This window comes from Stegostoma tigrinum, chromosome 16 (genome assembly GCF_030684315.1).
Source record: "Stegostoma tigrinum isolate sSteTig4 chromosome 16, sSteTig4.hap1, whole genome shotgun sequence".
Lineage (NCBI taxonomy): Eukaryota > Metazoa > Chordata > Chondrichthyes > Orectolobiformes > Stegostomatidae > Stegostoma > Stegostoma tigrinum.
In genome coordinates this window covers 45,902,442-45,920,032 of record NC_081369.1, presented here as the reverse complement: position 1 = coordinate 45,920,032, position 17,591 = coordinate 45,902,442, and the positions used below count along the sequence as shown (strand labels likewise).

The 17,591-nt window shown below is 39.4% G+C and overlaps 1 protein-coding gene across 2 annotated transcripts in view; it reads right to left on the bottom strand.

Annotated features, from left to right (window-relative positions):
* cmip (c-Maf inducing protein) overlaps positions 1–16,046 on the bottom strand; it is a 228,537-nt gene extending 212,491 nt beyond the window's left edge. The window contains exon 1 of one of the 2 annotated variants that reach the window (XM_048546877.2): positions 15,033–16,046. In XM_048546877.2, the coding sequence (XP_048402834.1) occupies positions 15,033–15,335 (303 nt within the window). In that variant the 5' untranslated portion in view covers positions 15,336–16,046. The remainder of the gene's footprint in view (positions 1–15,032) is intronic. The other variant, XM_048546878.2, reaches the window with a different exon arrangement.
* Positions 16,047–17,591: the final 1,545 nt, after the last annotated feature.

Genomic DNA, 17,591 nt, shown 5'->3' with positions numbered 1-17,591 from the left:
TTACATCTTTTTCCATATGGTTAAAACATACGTTCTACACAATATGTGTTATGTGGTAGTGAAGCTGAGACTGTTATTCCTGTTACTGCTGCTCCTATTTTCTACTGTTTCATATATACCATTAGGGATGCCTTTGTTATATTGTTCCAGGGCAACTGTGTTTTCTAGGGATCATAAAATACACAAAATTTCATACATGCTGTGGTGCATCACCAACTTCTCCAAAGTGGTTAGGGTTGCTTAATGCTTAATGCATGATACCCTCATTCCATCAGCAAATAAAAAATAGACCTCACTTTACTAAAGAAGAGCCAAACCAATTTACAATTGTAGCGTAAAAATAACCAGAGCAAGATGGGAAGGTGTAATCTGAACAAGGAGAATCAAGATGGTTTTGCAACTTATAAACTGTGTACAACATATGTAATAGAATTATTTGAGTCGCTAAGATGATCACAGAGGGTTCAATAGATGTTCTCCACACACACTTTTTAAAAGTATTAGACAAACACAGGAAACTGAAGGCGAGCTGCAGCATAGATAAAAATACTATCCAGGAACATACCAAATTTAGAGATAATGAAAGGTTAGAGGGAAATTGTGAAGAGAGTGATTTGCAAATTAATGTTAATAGATTAAGTGACTAGGTAAAAGATTGGTGGATGTAACTTTAATGTGAAGTACAGAAGTAGGAAAGAATAGGAAATGTAAATACAATCAAAACTGGGAAGGGCCAAGCAACATGTAAACAAAGTTCTTCATGGATTCAGGTGTATTCCTTTTAAAAGATAGCTCACAGGTATAAAGAATAAGCAAGAGGCTAATAAATTCCTGGCTTCATCAAGGGATTTTAGAGAAATAAAACAAGGCTGTGACAGCAGTGTTACAATCCGACCTTGTTTAATAGATTATGTTTAGCCTCTTGTGCCCCATCTTGGGAATGATACACTGTTGCTGGACAAAGTCCAGCGTCAATTCATCAGAATGATACCTGAGATGAGCGGATTAAGTTATGACACAAGTCAAAGTAAAACTGGGCTGTGTTCCTGGAGGGGAAGTGAACAATCTTCTGATTCGGTATTGACAGGTCAGTAAGGATCTTCATATTAGTCAGGAAATCCAGAGCTAAATGGACACAATGTCAGCAACTGGCTAACGACATATCCAGAGAAAGCATTTTACACAAAATGCTGCCAGTGTGTGAATATCAAGACGATAAATTGTGATATTCACTGAGGTGTTAAAAAGAATGATATACGTTTTGTTAGTTGTCGTTCTGTTGACTGTATATTAGACCTTCTCCAATTATACTAATGGGTATGAAGACCAGGGAATTGAGATTAAAATGATAAAATTGCTGTGGTTAACAATATACAAAGCAGATTCAAGAGTTCAAATGGGCCAATTCTGATCCTAAAGCATGATGCTCTGTGAAGGTTCAATAAATAAATCTTAAGGAATATATACATACACACACACACACACACACACACACACACACGGAATATACACACACACACACAGGAAAACGACAGGAGAAACAGCCCTGTCAACCCTGCAAAGTCCTCCTTATTAACATCTGGGGATAGTGCCAAAATTGGGAGAACTGGTTCGCAGACTAGTAAAGCAACAGCCTGACATTGTCTGATAACAAAGTGTGAAGCTGGATGAACACAGCAGGCCAAGCAGCATCTCAGGAGCACATTAGCTGACGTTTTGGGCCTAGACCCTTCATTGTCTGTAAGGTATCACTCTGCGATTATGACTATGTCCCAGACATCACCATCACCATCCCTATGTTCTCAGGGTAGTGACCTAGGCCCAATCATCTTAAAACGCTTCATCAATTATGTTCCCTCCATCATAAAATTAGAAGTGGGAATGTTCGTTGATGATGGCACAATGTTCAGCACCATTCATGACTCCTCAGGCACTGAAGCAGTCCATGTTCAAATGCAACAAAATATGGACAATATCCAGGCGTGGGCTGACTAGTGGCAAGTAACATTTGTGCCACACAAATGCCAGGCAATGACCATCTCTAAAAGGAGACAATGCAACCACCACCCTTTGATGTTCAATGGTGTTACCATCTCTGAAACCCCGCTATCAACATCCTTGGAGTTACCATTAACAGAAACTCACCTGGGCTTTCTTTTTTAAACAGAGTAGGTACAACAGCAGGTCAGACCCTTGGAATACTGTGGTGAGCAACTCACCTCCTGATCCCTCAAAAGTCTGTCCATCGTCTATAAGGCTCAAGTCCAGGCAAGCAGAGAATACTGTATCACACTTCTGATTTATGTATGATTTAGCACGGAGGAAAGATACTGGGGAGTTAGAAGGTGAGTTATTTAATTCCCAGCTACAAGAACAGATCAGAGGTTTGGAATATTTTGGTGCGTAACTCACTTCCTGGCACACCAAAGCCTGTCCACTACGTGCAAGGCACAAGTCAGGAGTGCGGTAGAATACTCCCTACTTGCCCGGATGGGTGCAGCTCCAACAACACACAAGAAGTTTGACACTATCCAGGACAAAGCAGCCTGCTTGATTGGCACTACATCCACAAGCATCCACTCCATCCACCACCAACACTCAGCAGCAGCAATGTGCACTATTTGCAAATGCATAGAAAAAATTCACTAAAGATCCTTAGACAGCACCTTCCAAGCTGTCTAAGACAATTGTCTAATGACAGTGGTAGAGAATGAACCTTGTCTAGAAGGACAATGGCATCAGAATCATGGGAACAGCACCACCTGCTAGTTCCCCTCCAAACCACTCACTTTCCCAACTTGGAAATATATCATTGCTGCTTCATTGTCACTGGGTCAAAATCCTGGAATCCTCTTCCTCAGGGCATTGTGGGTCCACCTACTGTATGTGGACTGCAGTGATTCGAGAAGGCAGCTCACCACCACTCTGAAGGGCAAATACAGATGGGCAATAAGTTCCGGCCAACTGGCAATGCCCACATCCACATGATATTTTTTTGAAGAGCCCCAAAAAAGATGTAATTGATTGTAGTTTCCTGAAGTAACACAAAAATGTGTTTGCTCTGATATAACTTATGGCCAAAAGCTTTCCAAGAAGTTGCTGTTTAAAACTTGTTCCTGTTCAAAGTATGCCAACAGGACTTAGCTGGGCAAGTCATGTCATGTTTGATTCTGCTTTGATGATAAAACAATGACCTTCTAAGTGCCACTTGGTCTCATTTGCCTGTATACCTTGGCTAAAATTCTTGCATTTAACTACATGTTTTGCAACAATTGTCAATGTAAAAAGTGATAGAAAATCACTTGGTTGGTTACTTTGAACAAGACATATTAGTAGTGGACTACAAATGGTATGGGAAGTTGCAGACCTGAGAAATTCATTGATCAAATCCATTAAGGTGCATGTGAACTCAGCCCCAAGTATTCCCAGTTAACTAAATCAGTTAATGGTCATTCCTGTGTAGTTTCCAATTCTTTTAATAGCTTTTCCGGCTCTAATTTTGCAATTATTCTGAATAACTGGAAGGATTCCTCATATATGATAGCTATTAAAAAGAGAGCATTGCTCTGATAAAAATAAATATTTGGCAACTTCTCTGTTCTTAGGAGACTCTCGTAACAGTGTCAAAATGATTTCCAAACATGTGCACGATATTTATCGTGTTTCAGTGAGTTCTGTCATGTTACATGTTTGCAAATAAAATATTTCTTTCCCCAACAGATTTGCATGATGACAGAAACATTTTAACTGTAGTCACAATGAAGGTTCTATGGCTGTTGGTTCACAAGACATAAATGCTACCATCATTGCTGCTAATTCATGTGGGAGAGAATTAGTTCATGAAAGGAGACTTTTTGTTTTAAAAGGAAGCATCCAATTAATGTTGAAAGTCTAAAGAAACTTATAGCAAATATAAGCTGTGCAGTCAAAACATAATCCTGCCAAGTGTTTGATTGTTCCTGTTCCAAATACCAGCAGGGCAATGCTCAGAAAGTTAAATGGGCACGCCCAGGTTAGTGGGAGAAATCATGGGCCCTGGTGCTTCTCCTGTTTCTGGTATTCTTTGTTTCTGTCCCCATCCCAATCCCTTTTAACCCTCCAGAGCTCCTGTTAAGCAGTTTTGGAATGTGTTTTGGATCTTACAGGCTAAAAGTGTGAGGCAGGAGGCCATTCAGCCCTGTACTTTCAAACAGAAATCCAGTCAGGGCATTAAACCTCAGAAGCCCCAGTTATTTCCTTTGGTTTCCGCTAAGTATTTAAGCAATTTCCCTTTGAATAGTTATATATTTCCAAGTCATGATGGTGAGTGGCTCGGAGGGGAACAATGTGTTCCCATGTATCTTCTGCACTTGTCTTGAGATGGAAGTGCTGTCTAGTGATCTTGGATGAATTTCTACAGTGCATCTTGTAGACTGTACACACTGCTCCTGTTGAGCATTGTTGGTGGAAGGAGTGGAAGTTAACAATGAAACATTTTTTGCAATGCAACTGAGAAACAGGCGCACACAAAAATAAACAGCTATCACCTTCCACGGACCACTGAGGTCACAGCTAATAAGTTTCCATTGCATATTCACAAAGCTGGAACATTTTAACCAGACAGCACTAATATTTTTATTGCACCTTAGATTTAAATTAAACAAATAACAGTATTCATTATGACAGAATTTGCGAGAAGGACAGACTTTCAATTAGTAACAAGTTGAGGTTGTGGAGCAGGGCAGGAAAGTAGAGCTGAGGCCGAGATGAGATCACCCATGATCATACTGAATCATACTGAATGGTACAGTAGGGGACTTAAGGGCCGTCTCCTGCTCTTAGTTCTGATGTTCTTTTGTACATTTTCTCCTAAATTTATTTCTTGATCTTGTGCAACCTTAAGCTCCCAATTTAAGGACATAGTTACCTCAGTGATTTCAAGATTTCCTAGCTCCCAGTTATTGAGTACCACATTGTCAACTGTTTTAAAATTGTAGTTTCTTCCTCACCTAACTCTTTCCAGCTTCCTCCTTCTTCTCTCCTACACCTTACAGACTCACTCCTCTGCCTTACCTTGTAAGCTCCTCCTTTTCTCTGTCCCTTCTGTGCAGCAGGTGACACACAATAGATCTGGCCAACGGCAACCCCACAAGACCCAGGCCCAGACTCAGCAATCCCAGAAGCCTGGGCAAGTGCTGATAGGGATCCCACTGCCTCATTCACCACAACCACTCGCTTCATAAGCTTACTCTTCCAGCCATAGGCCAGTTCTCTCCCCCATATAAGGGAAACGTCGGCTAGGTCAAGCCTGTGATAGGAGGAATGGGAAGAAGAACAAAATTTCGGACTGGTCCTCACCGATTCTCTCTTTCCCATAAAAGGACAACCTTGTTCTGATTGGGCATGTAGGAGCAATACTGCCCAAGCCCCAACCAACACCCATGCAAGCATCCTCCCGAGACCGATGTTGTGGCGGTTAGCACCATCTGTACCTTCTCTCACAGGGCACGTGTATGCCTGGAAATTTCTTGTACCAAATCAGGGAGGTCTGATACTCACTAGGCTTTGTGCATTAGATCAGACTGGCAAAAAGACGATTGTCAAGTAAATGCTGAAAGAAGAAGCAAGAGTGCTCAAAAGCAAGATGACTGCGTGACAGGTTGGCTAACTGTGAGACAAACTGATCAGGCAATTGGTAATCTAATTTCGCACAAGTGGTCCAGGCAGGTTTTAATCCATTTATCTCCATATGCAAAGGAAACAGAATGGATGATTCAGACATGAGCTCAGATAAATATGTTGCTAAACCATATGGTAAATTCAAGATCAAAAAGAGAATCTGTTTGTTGCCTGCCACATTGCAAGTTTAGGCACCCGATTTGTGACTTCAAAACAGTAAAACTGTAAGCCACACTTTAAAAACATAAGCAAATTTGATCTCCAAATAGAAAACTGAAATTTAACTTGCATGATGAAATAGAAATGTCAACGTTGAAACAAGATTTAAACAAAATTAAGTCAAATGACATTGAACATATGAACTTACCCCAGAAATAAATTGCAAAACATGCAAAAATCCTCCTGTTAGATGTCACTTAATACTCAAAATTTTGCGTCTAGAATTTCCTGGAGAGCTGAGAATCAGAATTCTGCCCAAAATTATCGTTGTTGTGCCACCCATTATGCAGAGATAATGTAAAAATTTCTAGCCAGTCAGTCTCGTTAGCATATGTTCAAACATAGATAAAACATGTGTGAACATAAACAATTGGGACCCAAGGAAAGCTGCAAACTAACATTCATATTTTGCTAATTTAAGTCTCAATATTAAAGTTTCAACTTCCTTAGCAAACATTCCTGCACAATAGGCATTGTAAGTTTGAAGCTGCAAAAATGGAAGCATTTCAGTTATCAACGTGACTTATACTGGGGTTATAAAACGGCAAAGACACAGTAAATATACTGCATGTCTCAGTGAGGATAATTCTTTCCAATTACAATGTTTTAAGTGTTTCAAGAAGATGTAAAAATGAATTTGTTTTCTGCTGCATTTCAAAATCTGATTGCAATTCTAAGTAATTCTCTGTGCAAGAACGCTTGCAAAAAATGTCCTTACAAGGTTCTGTAACTTCGGACTATAACCAAACTCTCGGACAAAATTTTGGTCTTTATTTAGGAGGGATCATCATGTGATTGTAAGAGATTGAAGAAATTACAGGATATTCAGTCAAAGTATCCAAATATTTCAAACCATGACATTCCTTTGAGACCAATACTGCATATGTCAGTGCAAATACTAAGTCAAATCATGAAGAAATCTGTGTATCTACTCTGTGCAACAGCAACCTAGATTGAATCCAATTTCCAGCACAGTCTAGATATCTGACATACATGCATGCAATCTAAATCAACACATTAGTTCAAAAAGAAGTTATGTATACATGGTACTGAACTAGCAACCAAGAAGTTGTGAACTCAAACCTTATTCTGAAAAATTGTGAAAATCAATTTAATACATGAACGAAAACAGAAATTGCTGGAAAGACTGAGTTTGGAAGAAGGGTCACTGGACCGAAAACAGCAAGTCTGATTTTCTCTACAGATGCTACCAGACCTGTAGAGTTTTTCCAGCAACTTCTTTTTTGTTTCTGATTTCCAGCATTTGCAGCTCTTTCATTTTTTAAATAAATCTGCTAAATGAGCACTGGCACCAGACAAAAGACCACAAAAACTGCTGGATCCTTGAAAAGTGAAACTGCTCATTCATATCCTCCAAGGTAAGGCAGCTGCCCACTTACGTTCAAACTGACCTACATCTAACTCCAGTCACCCATTATATGGTGAATGCTTAGTGACCACGGGCATCGCTGAGAAAGTGCCTCAGTTGGCAAAGCAGTTACATTTCAAGATAAAAGGTCCACCAGCACCTGGACACTTTATTAGAGATTGGCGATCAAGACTGCTAATGTGACCCATATCACAAAATCAATAACTTTCGATTATATTGAATCTTTAACAAATTCAAAACTAAAAATAAATATATTAAGAAGTCCTTGTTAACAGTTGATATTCTATCTTCTTCCAAACAGTCACATCAAAACTGGCTCTAATTTGATGACTGAATAAAATTGAAAAGGCTGGCACATTAAAAGAAATGGAATTTGCAACAGTGGGTAATAATGATTTCAAGGGACCAATTCTAGTTTTCATATTTTTTTGGCCAGTTTAAAATTAGCACACTTGATTTTTTATTTATTATCATTCGTGTTTTATTTTTAACTGTAATCGCAGTATGTATTCCTCCAGGAATACAAATAGTGCAGACAGTTTAACTAATTATCAAAACAACCACACCAGAATTAAATACAATGGATGGAATTCCACAACAAAACATTTTCAAAACAAGATTTGTGAGACTATGCACATAGTCATAGTTAAAAAGTAAAATCATAGCTGTCCACAGTCAACCAATGTTAAATACACTGTGATTATTTCCCAGGAGGGGAAAAGGGGTCATATAAGTTTTGGTCGTGGCTGCAGGAATTCTAGTGTGGTTAATATTGCTAGTAAAGGTACAAAAGGTAAATGACAAAAATGTCAATTCATTGCTTCACTTGAACTGGTCCACATATTAGATCATAATTGTGTTTGACAAGGATTGAATGTTTTGGGATTTCTAATGTGTGTTTATAAAAAATGGTTAGCAAAAGTATCGGACTTGAGATTGCTGATGACAATCTCTAAACTAATACAAGCCTAAACAATATTTAGCAAAACTGCTGCACTTAAAGGGAGTTTCGATATTATTGTTACTAGCTCTGGTATGTAATAACCTGCCTAAAAAGTGCAATAATTTTATTAAAACCTGTCCACTCTAACTCTCTAATAGTAACATTAGCGTGCTGATTGATTCTCTGCAACTCCAGCTTCTTTGTCATATTTGTTCATTAATAAAATGTACTGTTATGAAAACTAATCAGTGGTCATGAATAATTTGTATATAAGCTATTAATTGCTGTATATTTGGTCACAACATGAAATTAGACAGAAGATCATCACTTCTAAGAGTTATCCTTTAAGTTTAACTTGGCTTTTAATTCACAATTGGAGATAGTGATTATTGCATATTTATTTCTCCCCTGCTAAGGATGCTTCCATACAATTATTGGACATTCTGCACATCAACTAAATGTTAGTAATGTGCGGAAGTAAACAGTGAACATCAACAGGATATTTCACCATGAAGAGAACTGCATTAAAATGTAATCGTGTCCTCAGCAGGAACACACACACAAATGCATAAAGTTCAGCAAGTGTCAGAGAATACTAGTTGGGTGTTCTGGCTCGTGTTTGCTCCTTTCCAACAGCAGCCTGCATTTAAAATTGGGAGAATGGTCAGATTAGAAACTTTATTCAAGATCTTTTTTCCTAGTCTGTTCAATTCGGTCCCCAGTGAAAACAAAAATTGTGATTGATGTTGTTGCAATGATCTTTCAAAGATCTAACAAAGCCAGGATATTAAACAATATCCCTGGGCAATATGTTTCAGACAATTTTATTCAGTAAATGTACATAAATCAAGTTCTTTTCACAAGCTTTTTTTCAACAAAGCAGGGTGTGTGATGCAGCTTGCAAACAGATTGTCAGACACTCACATGGGATCAACAGGAATTGGAAAACAGCTCTGGTCCACAGATTTCTCTTTCCTTGGAATCATGTTTCTTCCAATTCTACAAATTAGCTAAATTTCAAGTAATGGTACGAGAGGGTACAATATCTTAGCATTTTTTGCTGCCTCTCTAGGAGATGGTTTGTAAGCCAGCTCAGGATTACGGTTTGAGTGTCTTCACAGTAATATGTGAAATTGGCTTTGATAATTGTAAACCTACTTCTAGTGGCCATGAAGCTGTAGCTACAGAATAGAATTACCTTTAAATTCACAGAAATAAATAAACTATCTCCCTTGGTGGAAGCAAAGGGGCCAAGGTACGATGTTGCTATAATCAGGAAGTTTTATCTATCTGGTCAATATTGACACAAGTTTACTGAAATGACAAAGCATTCCTTCTCCAATGTTACCATGTTTTGCTTCTATTCTGTAAAAAGGCAAATCCTAAAACTAGCAATTCTAAAATTGTTATATCTAAAAAAGCTAGAAGTCATGTTCTTATCTTAATCACGATTTATTTTGGAAAGAATTTTATCTTCCACCAGAAACCTGTTTTGTTGGCACTGCATAAATTAACACTAATATTTCTCATACACTTATATAAGCTCGCAACACAATTACCACAAAAACATGCATGTTTTCTTTAAAATAACCTTCAATGTTTAAATGTTGGTTGTTAGAAAAAAGGCAGCCAGAAAAATAAAAATCATAGGTTTCTCATTTGTTTTGGTGACAATTTTTTTTTAAATATCACCCACCCCAGCATGTTCTATGCATATAGTCTACAAATGAAAAGAAATATTTATTTCTGATTTTAAAATTATTTTTGTCACATCATTCACTAATTTTGAAGTGAAGTTATAAAGTGTCACATATTGCAAAGACAGCCTAGAAAGAAGGGTACTTGCAGCATTAACTGTAATTAGAAGTCACTTTGAACTTCTAGGGAAATGTATAATTTTCCCATTCACAGTGCAGTGTAGACAAAAAAATGCCGACCAGCAGTTAGCTTATTTAATAACATGACATAAAATGTACAGCACAGAAACAGGCTATTCCAGCTAACAAGTCCTGCTCATGTTTCTGCTCCACGTGAACTTCCTCCCACCTTCGTCTAATCCTATCAGCACCTTGTTCCATTCCTTTTGTGCTCAAATTTTATGTCCTATCCCTTTAAATCTACAGTTCACTTCAGCTACTCCCCGTGTACTGTGTTCTACATTCTAACCACTCTCTGGGTCAAGAAATTTCTCCTGAATTTCCTGTTGGACCTGAGTGATTATTTTATTGGTCTCTTCCAAATATAGAAATAGCTTTTCCAAATCTCCCTTATCAAACTGCCTTAACTTAAAAAACCTCTAACATGTTACCCATTAGCCTTCACATTTCCAAAGAAATGAATCTCAGCCTGTTCAATCATTCCTGATAAAGTAACCTTGCAGTTTTGCTATCATGCTTGTGATTTTTTTTTCTTTGCACCTTCACAAGCAACTCCATATCTTTTTGATTAGATGGAAACCTGACCTGCGCACAGTACTCCAAGTGTGGTCTAATAATGGTTCTGTGCATATTAACGTAACGTCGCTGTCTGAATTCTACATCCCTGGAAAAGAACCCTAATACTTGGTTTCCTTTTTAGTTGTCCTACTAAACTGTGGCTAATTGTACTGATTTGTGTGTTTGCACCTGTGGGTTTCTTTGCTCCTCTAACCATTTAAACACTTATTTTCCAACCAGCATCTACCCATGTTATTCTTCCCATCTAAATATAGGGAAGTGTGAGGTTTTACATTCTGAAAACTTAGAACTATTTGACAAATTATGTCTTAGACTTGTGGAGCCCTTAAGTCAATAATGGAAACGTCCGCCAGAATAAACCAAAGAATGTTTGGTGTGTGAAGTACAATGTGGTAAATCATGTTTATTGCAATGACTGGCACAAATTAATAAATGACAATTATTCACTTTCCATTTGCCAATTACTACAAAATAGTAGTTAATAAAACAGATTTTATTTTCACTGTCATTCAGAATTGTGATTTTTGTTTCTAGATTTCATTAAAAAGTTAAATCAAGATAAAAATTGACACCAAAATAAGTCAGCTTGCTTTGTCAAAATTTGTACAGCAGCCAGAAGCTAGCACAAAAAAAAGTGTATTAATGGGCCATTTGCTTAATTTCACTTCTTTTTATTAAATGTTTTTGTTCAAGCCACTTAAAACTAATTTCACAACTGTTAGTGATTTTAATCACTATTTAATTCAACTTTCCGCGAGAATGAAAACGACTGAAGACAGACATATGGGAGTATGGTAAAAGGATATGAGGTTAAGATAACCGAAGAGTAGAAGGCAGGTTACAGCATTGTTGTGAGCAACGCACATCCCACCACAAACCAACTGATTTCAGAAACAGTGAGAGGGAGAAAAATTACAGCAAAGTGAAACAATATGTTCCAGTGCTTCATACAAGAAATTTTAATGGTGCATCATTTTATTTTGCACTAATAAATTCTATGTGTTTTATTACTCAGTAAGGTCAGGCACTAAGATAGGACCCTGCCTTGAGTGCCAAAATCGAAATGTTTTTGAGTTGATGGGATTTTTCCCAGTCCCTGGGTATGTTTCTACAACTCTTTGCATATACAAATGTGATGAAACAATAGTTATGATAGAAATAAATTGAGCAGCCGCAGCTTTGAGAGAATACAACAACGCCTGTGGAATTCCCTTGTTGTGATATGGATGTCAATCTGTTTGAATGCAATTATCACCCCTGTATAGATATGTTTCATTAATGAAAATTATTTTCTTCTAGTGACCATTATTAGTTTGAAACATGGTACCACACTAAAGCAAACTGGGGCTAGTTTGAAACAGTTTAAAGTTTAAGTGGGAGAATATATGAATATATGCGTTTAGCTCAGGGACTGTTTGGTTGACTCCCTTGTGTTAAATAAAAGCAAAATAACGCTGGAAAGAAGAAATGAAAACAGAAAGTACTGGGGAAACTCAAAAAGATCTGGCATCATCTGTCGAATGAAAAAGAGAGTTAATTTTCTAATCAGGTAGGAGTCTTCTAGGAACTCTGACAAATCTGCCATGCCCATTACCAATTGTATGAAAAAACAAACTTCTGCAACAGTCCGAGATAACACGGTGTAGAACTTGATGAACAAGCAGCATCAACGGAGCAGGAAAGCTGACGTTTCGAGTCTGGACCCTTCTTCAGAAAACGAAGAATAAGGTTCCAGACCCAAAACGTAAGCCTTCCGGCTTCTCTGATGCTGCTTGGCCTGCTGTGTTCATCCAGCTCTACATTTTGCTATCTCAGATTCTCCTCTATCTTCTGCAACAATCCCATCAGACCACCCTTTTAAAATAAAATCAACCCACATCATAGGTCAATGTGTACAAAGCACGTCATGATGGAGGTCGCCAGAAGCGTTCCAATTGCTTATTTATTTCTTATTTAATAATAACTGCTTATAATCGCGATTGGGCCTCGGTATAAAGATCACACAATGAGCTAGTAATCAGGGATGAGATGTTAAAGTAGCTTGAAGTCCAGCGGAGTTCAGCAAGTACCCAGATAGGCTTTATTTCCGTTAATAATCATTCGTCAACACATCCATTCGGCAGTAAAAGGGGGCATGCATGTCGATGCCTTTATAAAATTGGGCAGCTATTTGATTTCCGTCAAGTTTAGTCTTTTAAAAAAAGATGTATGTCAGACCAGACACCGCTATAGCTGGTCTGACACAGTTCCCAATCTCAGCCTTTATCTGATCTAAATGAAGCATGCTGTAACACTGCAAGCTGAGTGAAATCCCATAGCACCAACGAAGACTAGTATTTGGAATCTCAACAATATATTTCTCGTTTTTATTTAATTAACGGGTTAAATATTGATCAGAGCGTTGATATTTGACCATCTTCGAGGTTGCATTTCTAGAGAAAAAAAAGAGTGGGTTTTCAACTGTAAATGGTTGCCTGTCATCCTGTAATGTTGTCCAGGTACTAAATAATCCGTTTCACCCGGTGTCGAACGTTCAATAAATATTGGCAGGTCCACTTAAAACAGAAATATTTCTTGACGACGAAGTTATTTATCTGTGTTTTTTTTAATGAGTTGAGGGAAACGTATTCATAGCAGGCTGAACGGAACTGCTTCACTTCCTATTCCCTTCGAGCCTGTTCAAAAGATCTCTGTTTTCGTTTGCGTCTATGTTAATTGTGGTGTACAAAGTGTCGGTCTCTCGGAAAGACGAGGAAAGCTACAGCAATGCGGCTGGAACATGATCGATCTGAAAAGGCAGCTGCAGGAACTGAACGTGTAATATTAACCACTGGGATTTACTTCAGGGTATAAACTGCACACTAATCTGTCTCCACTTCCGAAAGCGCTTCTCTCTAACGAGAATCCCCCACCCCGTCACTACATCAGAAAACACCGGTGACATCGGAAATGAGCATGTAAAATAAAACCTTCAGTTTTGCCCAGTAATTGCCATTGGGCGCTGCGCTGTTGTCTCTTTAACATGAAACAACGCAAGCCAGGAATGTCGTGACAGCTTGAAATTACAAATTGCATCTCTGCTGGTTCTTGAGGTTTATTTTGTTAATGTGTGGATGCCCATCGGACCTGTTGTATGAAGAATTCCATCATCTTGCTTCCTTGTTCCAATCAGGTTGGAGGAGCTAACGAAAGATGTTGGAATCGAGCTCCCTCATTTCTTCACCCATCCGCTGAAATAGTTCAAGCCCCATCACGCAGCTTCCAACTGCTCATTACAACCCTGGGGTAATGTATCACCATCAGAATGCTTCCGAAGTGAAGGGGACGTGCTTAGAAAACCAGTTGGCCATCATGGACCTGTCAGCGCAACCCCATCATAAACCCCTTAATTTTTTTTAAAAAAATGCTCACTTAAAATGGATCGCTCCAAAAAAAATGTGCCACACAAACACACAGTCATTTCGCTGAACGAGAGAGAGAGAGAGAGAGCGCTCCCGGATGTGTCTGCTGGAAAAAACACCCACTCTCCTTTCCCGTATCCCCTCAAACTTGGATCCCGTAAATACACAGCAAACAGCACTACCCTCCACGCCAAGTTCCCAGTTCATGGTCCATCAGAAACAACAGGAATCGCCTCCTGCTTACAGCGGGGAGGGAGGTGAAACTAGTTTAGAGCGAACTCACACACTGCTTTCGACGAATCACAACTCGGTATCAATGGGGGGGGGGGGGGGGTGAAAAGCAACATTTAAGTCGATGCTGTCACAATGATTTTGGTTCGCCAGTCGACGTTGGATTGTGTCAGACCATGTTCGCGTTCAGTTCTAAATGCTCAGCTCAGTCAATTTACTTTCTCTTTTCATTTGTAATGAATTACATGGGATGGGGTGGGGAACACATTTAATTAAATGCAATCAGTAACATTTCCAGACACTACAGCGGAACTGTTTTTCACCGCCACGGTGAATCCAGATGCCTTTCTGTTTGATCCCAATATCAGAAACAGGTATTTAATAGTTAGAGTCTCATACTCAGAAGCGGGAAATAGTCGAAAGATTCTATAAAGACAAAAAATTGGAAAACTTGGCCACAATAATCAAGGTTAAAACATGTGAATGAAGCAAGGTCATGGACACCCAATGAAAATTGGTTTGATTTTGCATTTTACCATTATAAATGCCTCTGTGTTTCCTGCGCATTGATTTTAATCAGATACCACACATTGCTAATCTATTTAACTAAGAATGCCAGTGACAAGGCACAGAGTCCCCTTTGATTCTGCAGTTGGACACAATGCCTTTCAATATATCTGCCTTGTCAGCAGCCTGTATCATGGGGAAACAGTATATATGCTATCGACACTTACCGTGGCAGAAGCCAGGCTATTATCAGCCAGGGTCAGATGGTGGGGCTCCCATCTCCGCAAGAATTTGGATGTGAGGATTTTGCTGAGAAATGTCCTGGGATGCCTGATCACACACACCTGTATATCTCCTTCCTGCAGCAGTTTGTACCTCATGCCATTAGTACAGTAATTAGTACGCCTGCAGGGTGCTGCTCCCAGTCTGTTCAGATCCGAAGCGGAGGTCTCGGCTAGCAGGCAGGACCTCTCCTCGGAGCCCTGCATGTGATCGCCTCCTCCTCCTCCGCCACTGCTGTTCAAATCCATAGCAGTCACCCCGAGCACTCCCAGTCGACCACCCTGAACGCGGGGAGAGCAGCGAGGGCCAAGTCGATAGAGAGAGCGCCGTTCTCCGCAGCCAACAAGATCCCCGTCTTTTCAATAGCTCCTTCCTCCCTGGTCCTAGATCTGGGTTCTGGGAAAGAAAACCATGGTGTTACCCCCAAAACAAAAGGGCAATTAAAACCTCCCTGAAACGAAGCGGAGCAGATATTCCCAAACAGAAGGAGAGACAAAGGCTGGAACGTCACGATTCTGGTGGTTAATTGACTGGGGATAATGTAGCTCCATGAAGCAGAGCAATGAACATTGCAGAAACTCTTCCCCGTCTGGTTGGTTTCTAGCTGATCATGTGGCTCTTCACTGACGTCAATAGACTTGGTGAAACTGACCAGAGCGGATGCAATGCGTGATTTTAAAGGGATAGCTTCAGAGGCGAGAAATACCACCATTTTAAGAAGCACATTTCTGTCTTTCTTGTTTCTTTTTTTTCTCTCTTTCTCTCTCTGTCTAATCTGTTGTTTTTGTTTTGCAACTCAATCAAAACAAACAGCCGGCCGCGTTCAGTTCATATAGCCAGTGCCAAAGGGAAAAGAGGACAAAGCAACTGGAGCTCCAACCGTGATGCTGATGGGTAGTGATCCTTTTGTGCAGACTTTTCCGACCGAGGCAGAATGGATATAACTCCTTCCCACAAACACACACATACATTCTAACCCCGTTTTCATCTGGTGTGACAATAAGTGATGACTGGGGCTTGCTGTTATTATAGCAATATAGGGCACGCCCGCACCTTCATAATGCACATGGTTATGTACAGTTGTATTTTTTAAAGGCATCGAGTCCCACAACTTCTCCCCACCCCGTTCATTTTTTTAAAATGCAGTGACATCTGCTTTGGCCCTTTGATGTTTCGATAGCAGCCAACAGACATTGTTTGCATTGTTACCGGATACTGTAGGCGTGCAAGTCGAAATTGTTGTGAAAAAGTGAGCTTGCAGCACAAAGCATAGAAAATCCACCATTTTAAGAGGTGTTTCACCGTGGAAATCAAAACGAATTTCAGCACCTTTTGAAATCACACTGGAGTGTAACCGGTAGGAATGCTAAGGACTCGGTGCCGCCAGGCAGGAGTAATTTCATTTAAACGGCCGATATAGCCGTGCAAATCCATTGTTACCGAGCAAAGTGTGCAACACGACTATCTACATGTTGGATAGGAACAGATAAAGGGAGCCTGGATGTCCCAGCAGAGGGAGCTGCGGGGTGGTTGGATTCATTTTAATCTACCATTTGTAATTTTCTGCTTTATCAAACTGGCATTTTTGGAACCTTGCTATAACTAATTGACAAATGATCAACATTAGATTTCTACACACAACTATCTGTGAAATAAAAAGAGACATTGTGCTGCAGCACCCCAACAGGTCTGGTAGCATGTGTGGAGAAAGGAAGAGAATTGATTTTTGCATTGTTAACGGATTTTTTTTTCCCAGGTTCATTGTTTCCTTCTTGACTTCTTCCGATCCATTTTGACCGGAAACGTTAGCTCTGTTTCTGTCTCCACAGATGAGTTTTGCCAGCATTTTCTATTTTTTTAAAATCAGATTTCCTAAATACACAGTATTTTGCCACTATCTGTTCTCCCTCCAATAAGAGGCAGCAGTCAAATCAATCCATACTTGTCAAAAAAACTTCACATTTTGATTTTAATTTGAATAGGATTTATTATTATCATGTGCAGAGATACAGTGAAAAGTATTGTATTACATACCAGACAAATCATAGCTTACATTGAATCTTTCCAAGTGGTTGATCTTAAATTTTGTTTACATTTTTCCATTATTTTCAGTTCCAAATTGTAACTGTCAATGGGTTGATGTAGAGAGAATGGGAACTGCAGATGCTGGCGAATCCAAGATAGCAAAGTGTGAAGCTGGATGAACACAGCAGGACAAGCAGCATCTCAGGAGCACAAAAGCTGACGTTTCGGGCCTACACCCTTCATCAGAGAGCTTTCTGATGAAGGGTGTAGGCCCGAAATGTCAGCTTTTGTGCTCCTGAGATGCTGCTTGGCCTGCTGTGTTCATCTAGCTTCACGCTTCGTTATAATGGGTTGATGTAATTGGTTTTCTATCTCCTTCTTGGAGAATGAAAAGATACTGTCACTAAGTCTCTTTTTAACTGGGTCTCAGAGTCTAATTTCTTCACAGTATTGAAGGATCAACTATGAATGAGTCATAA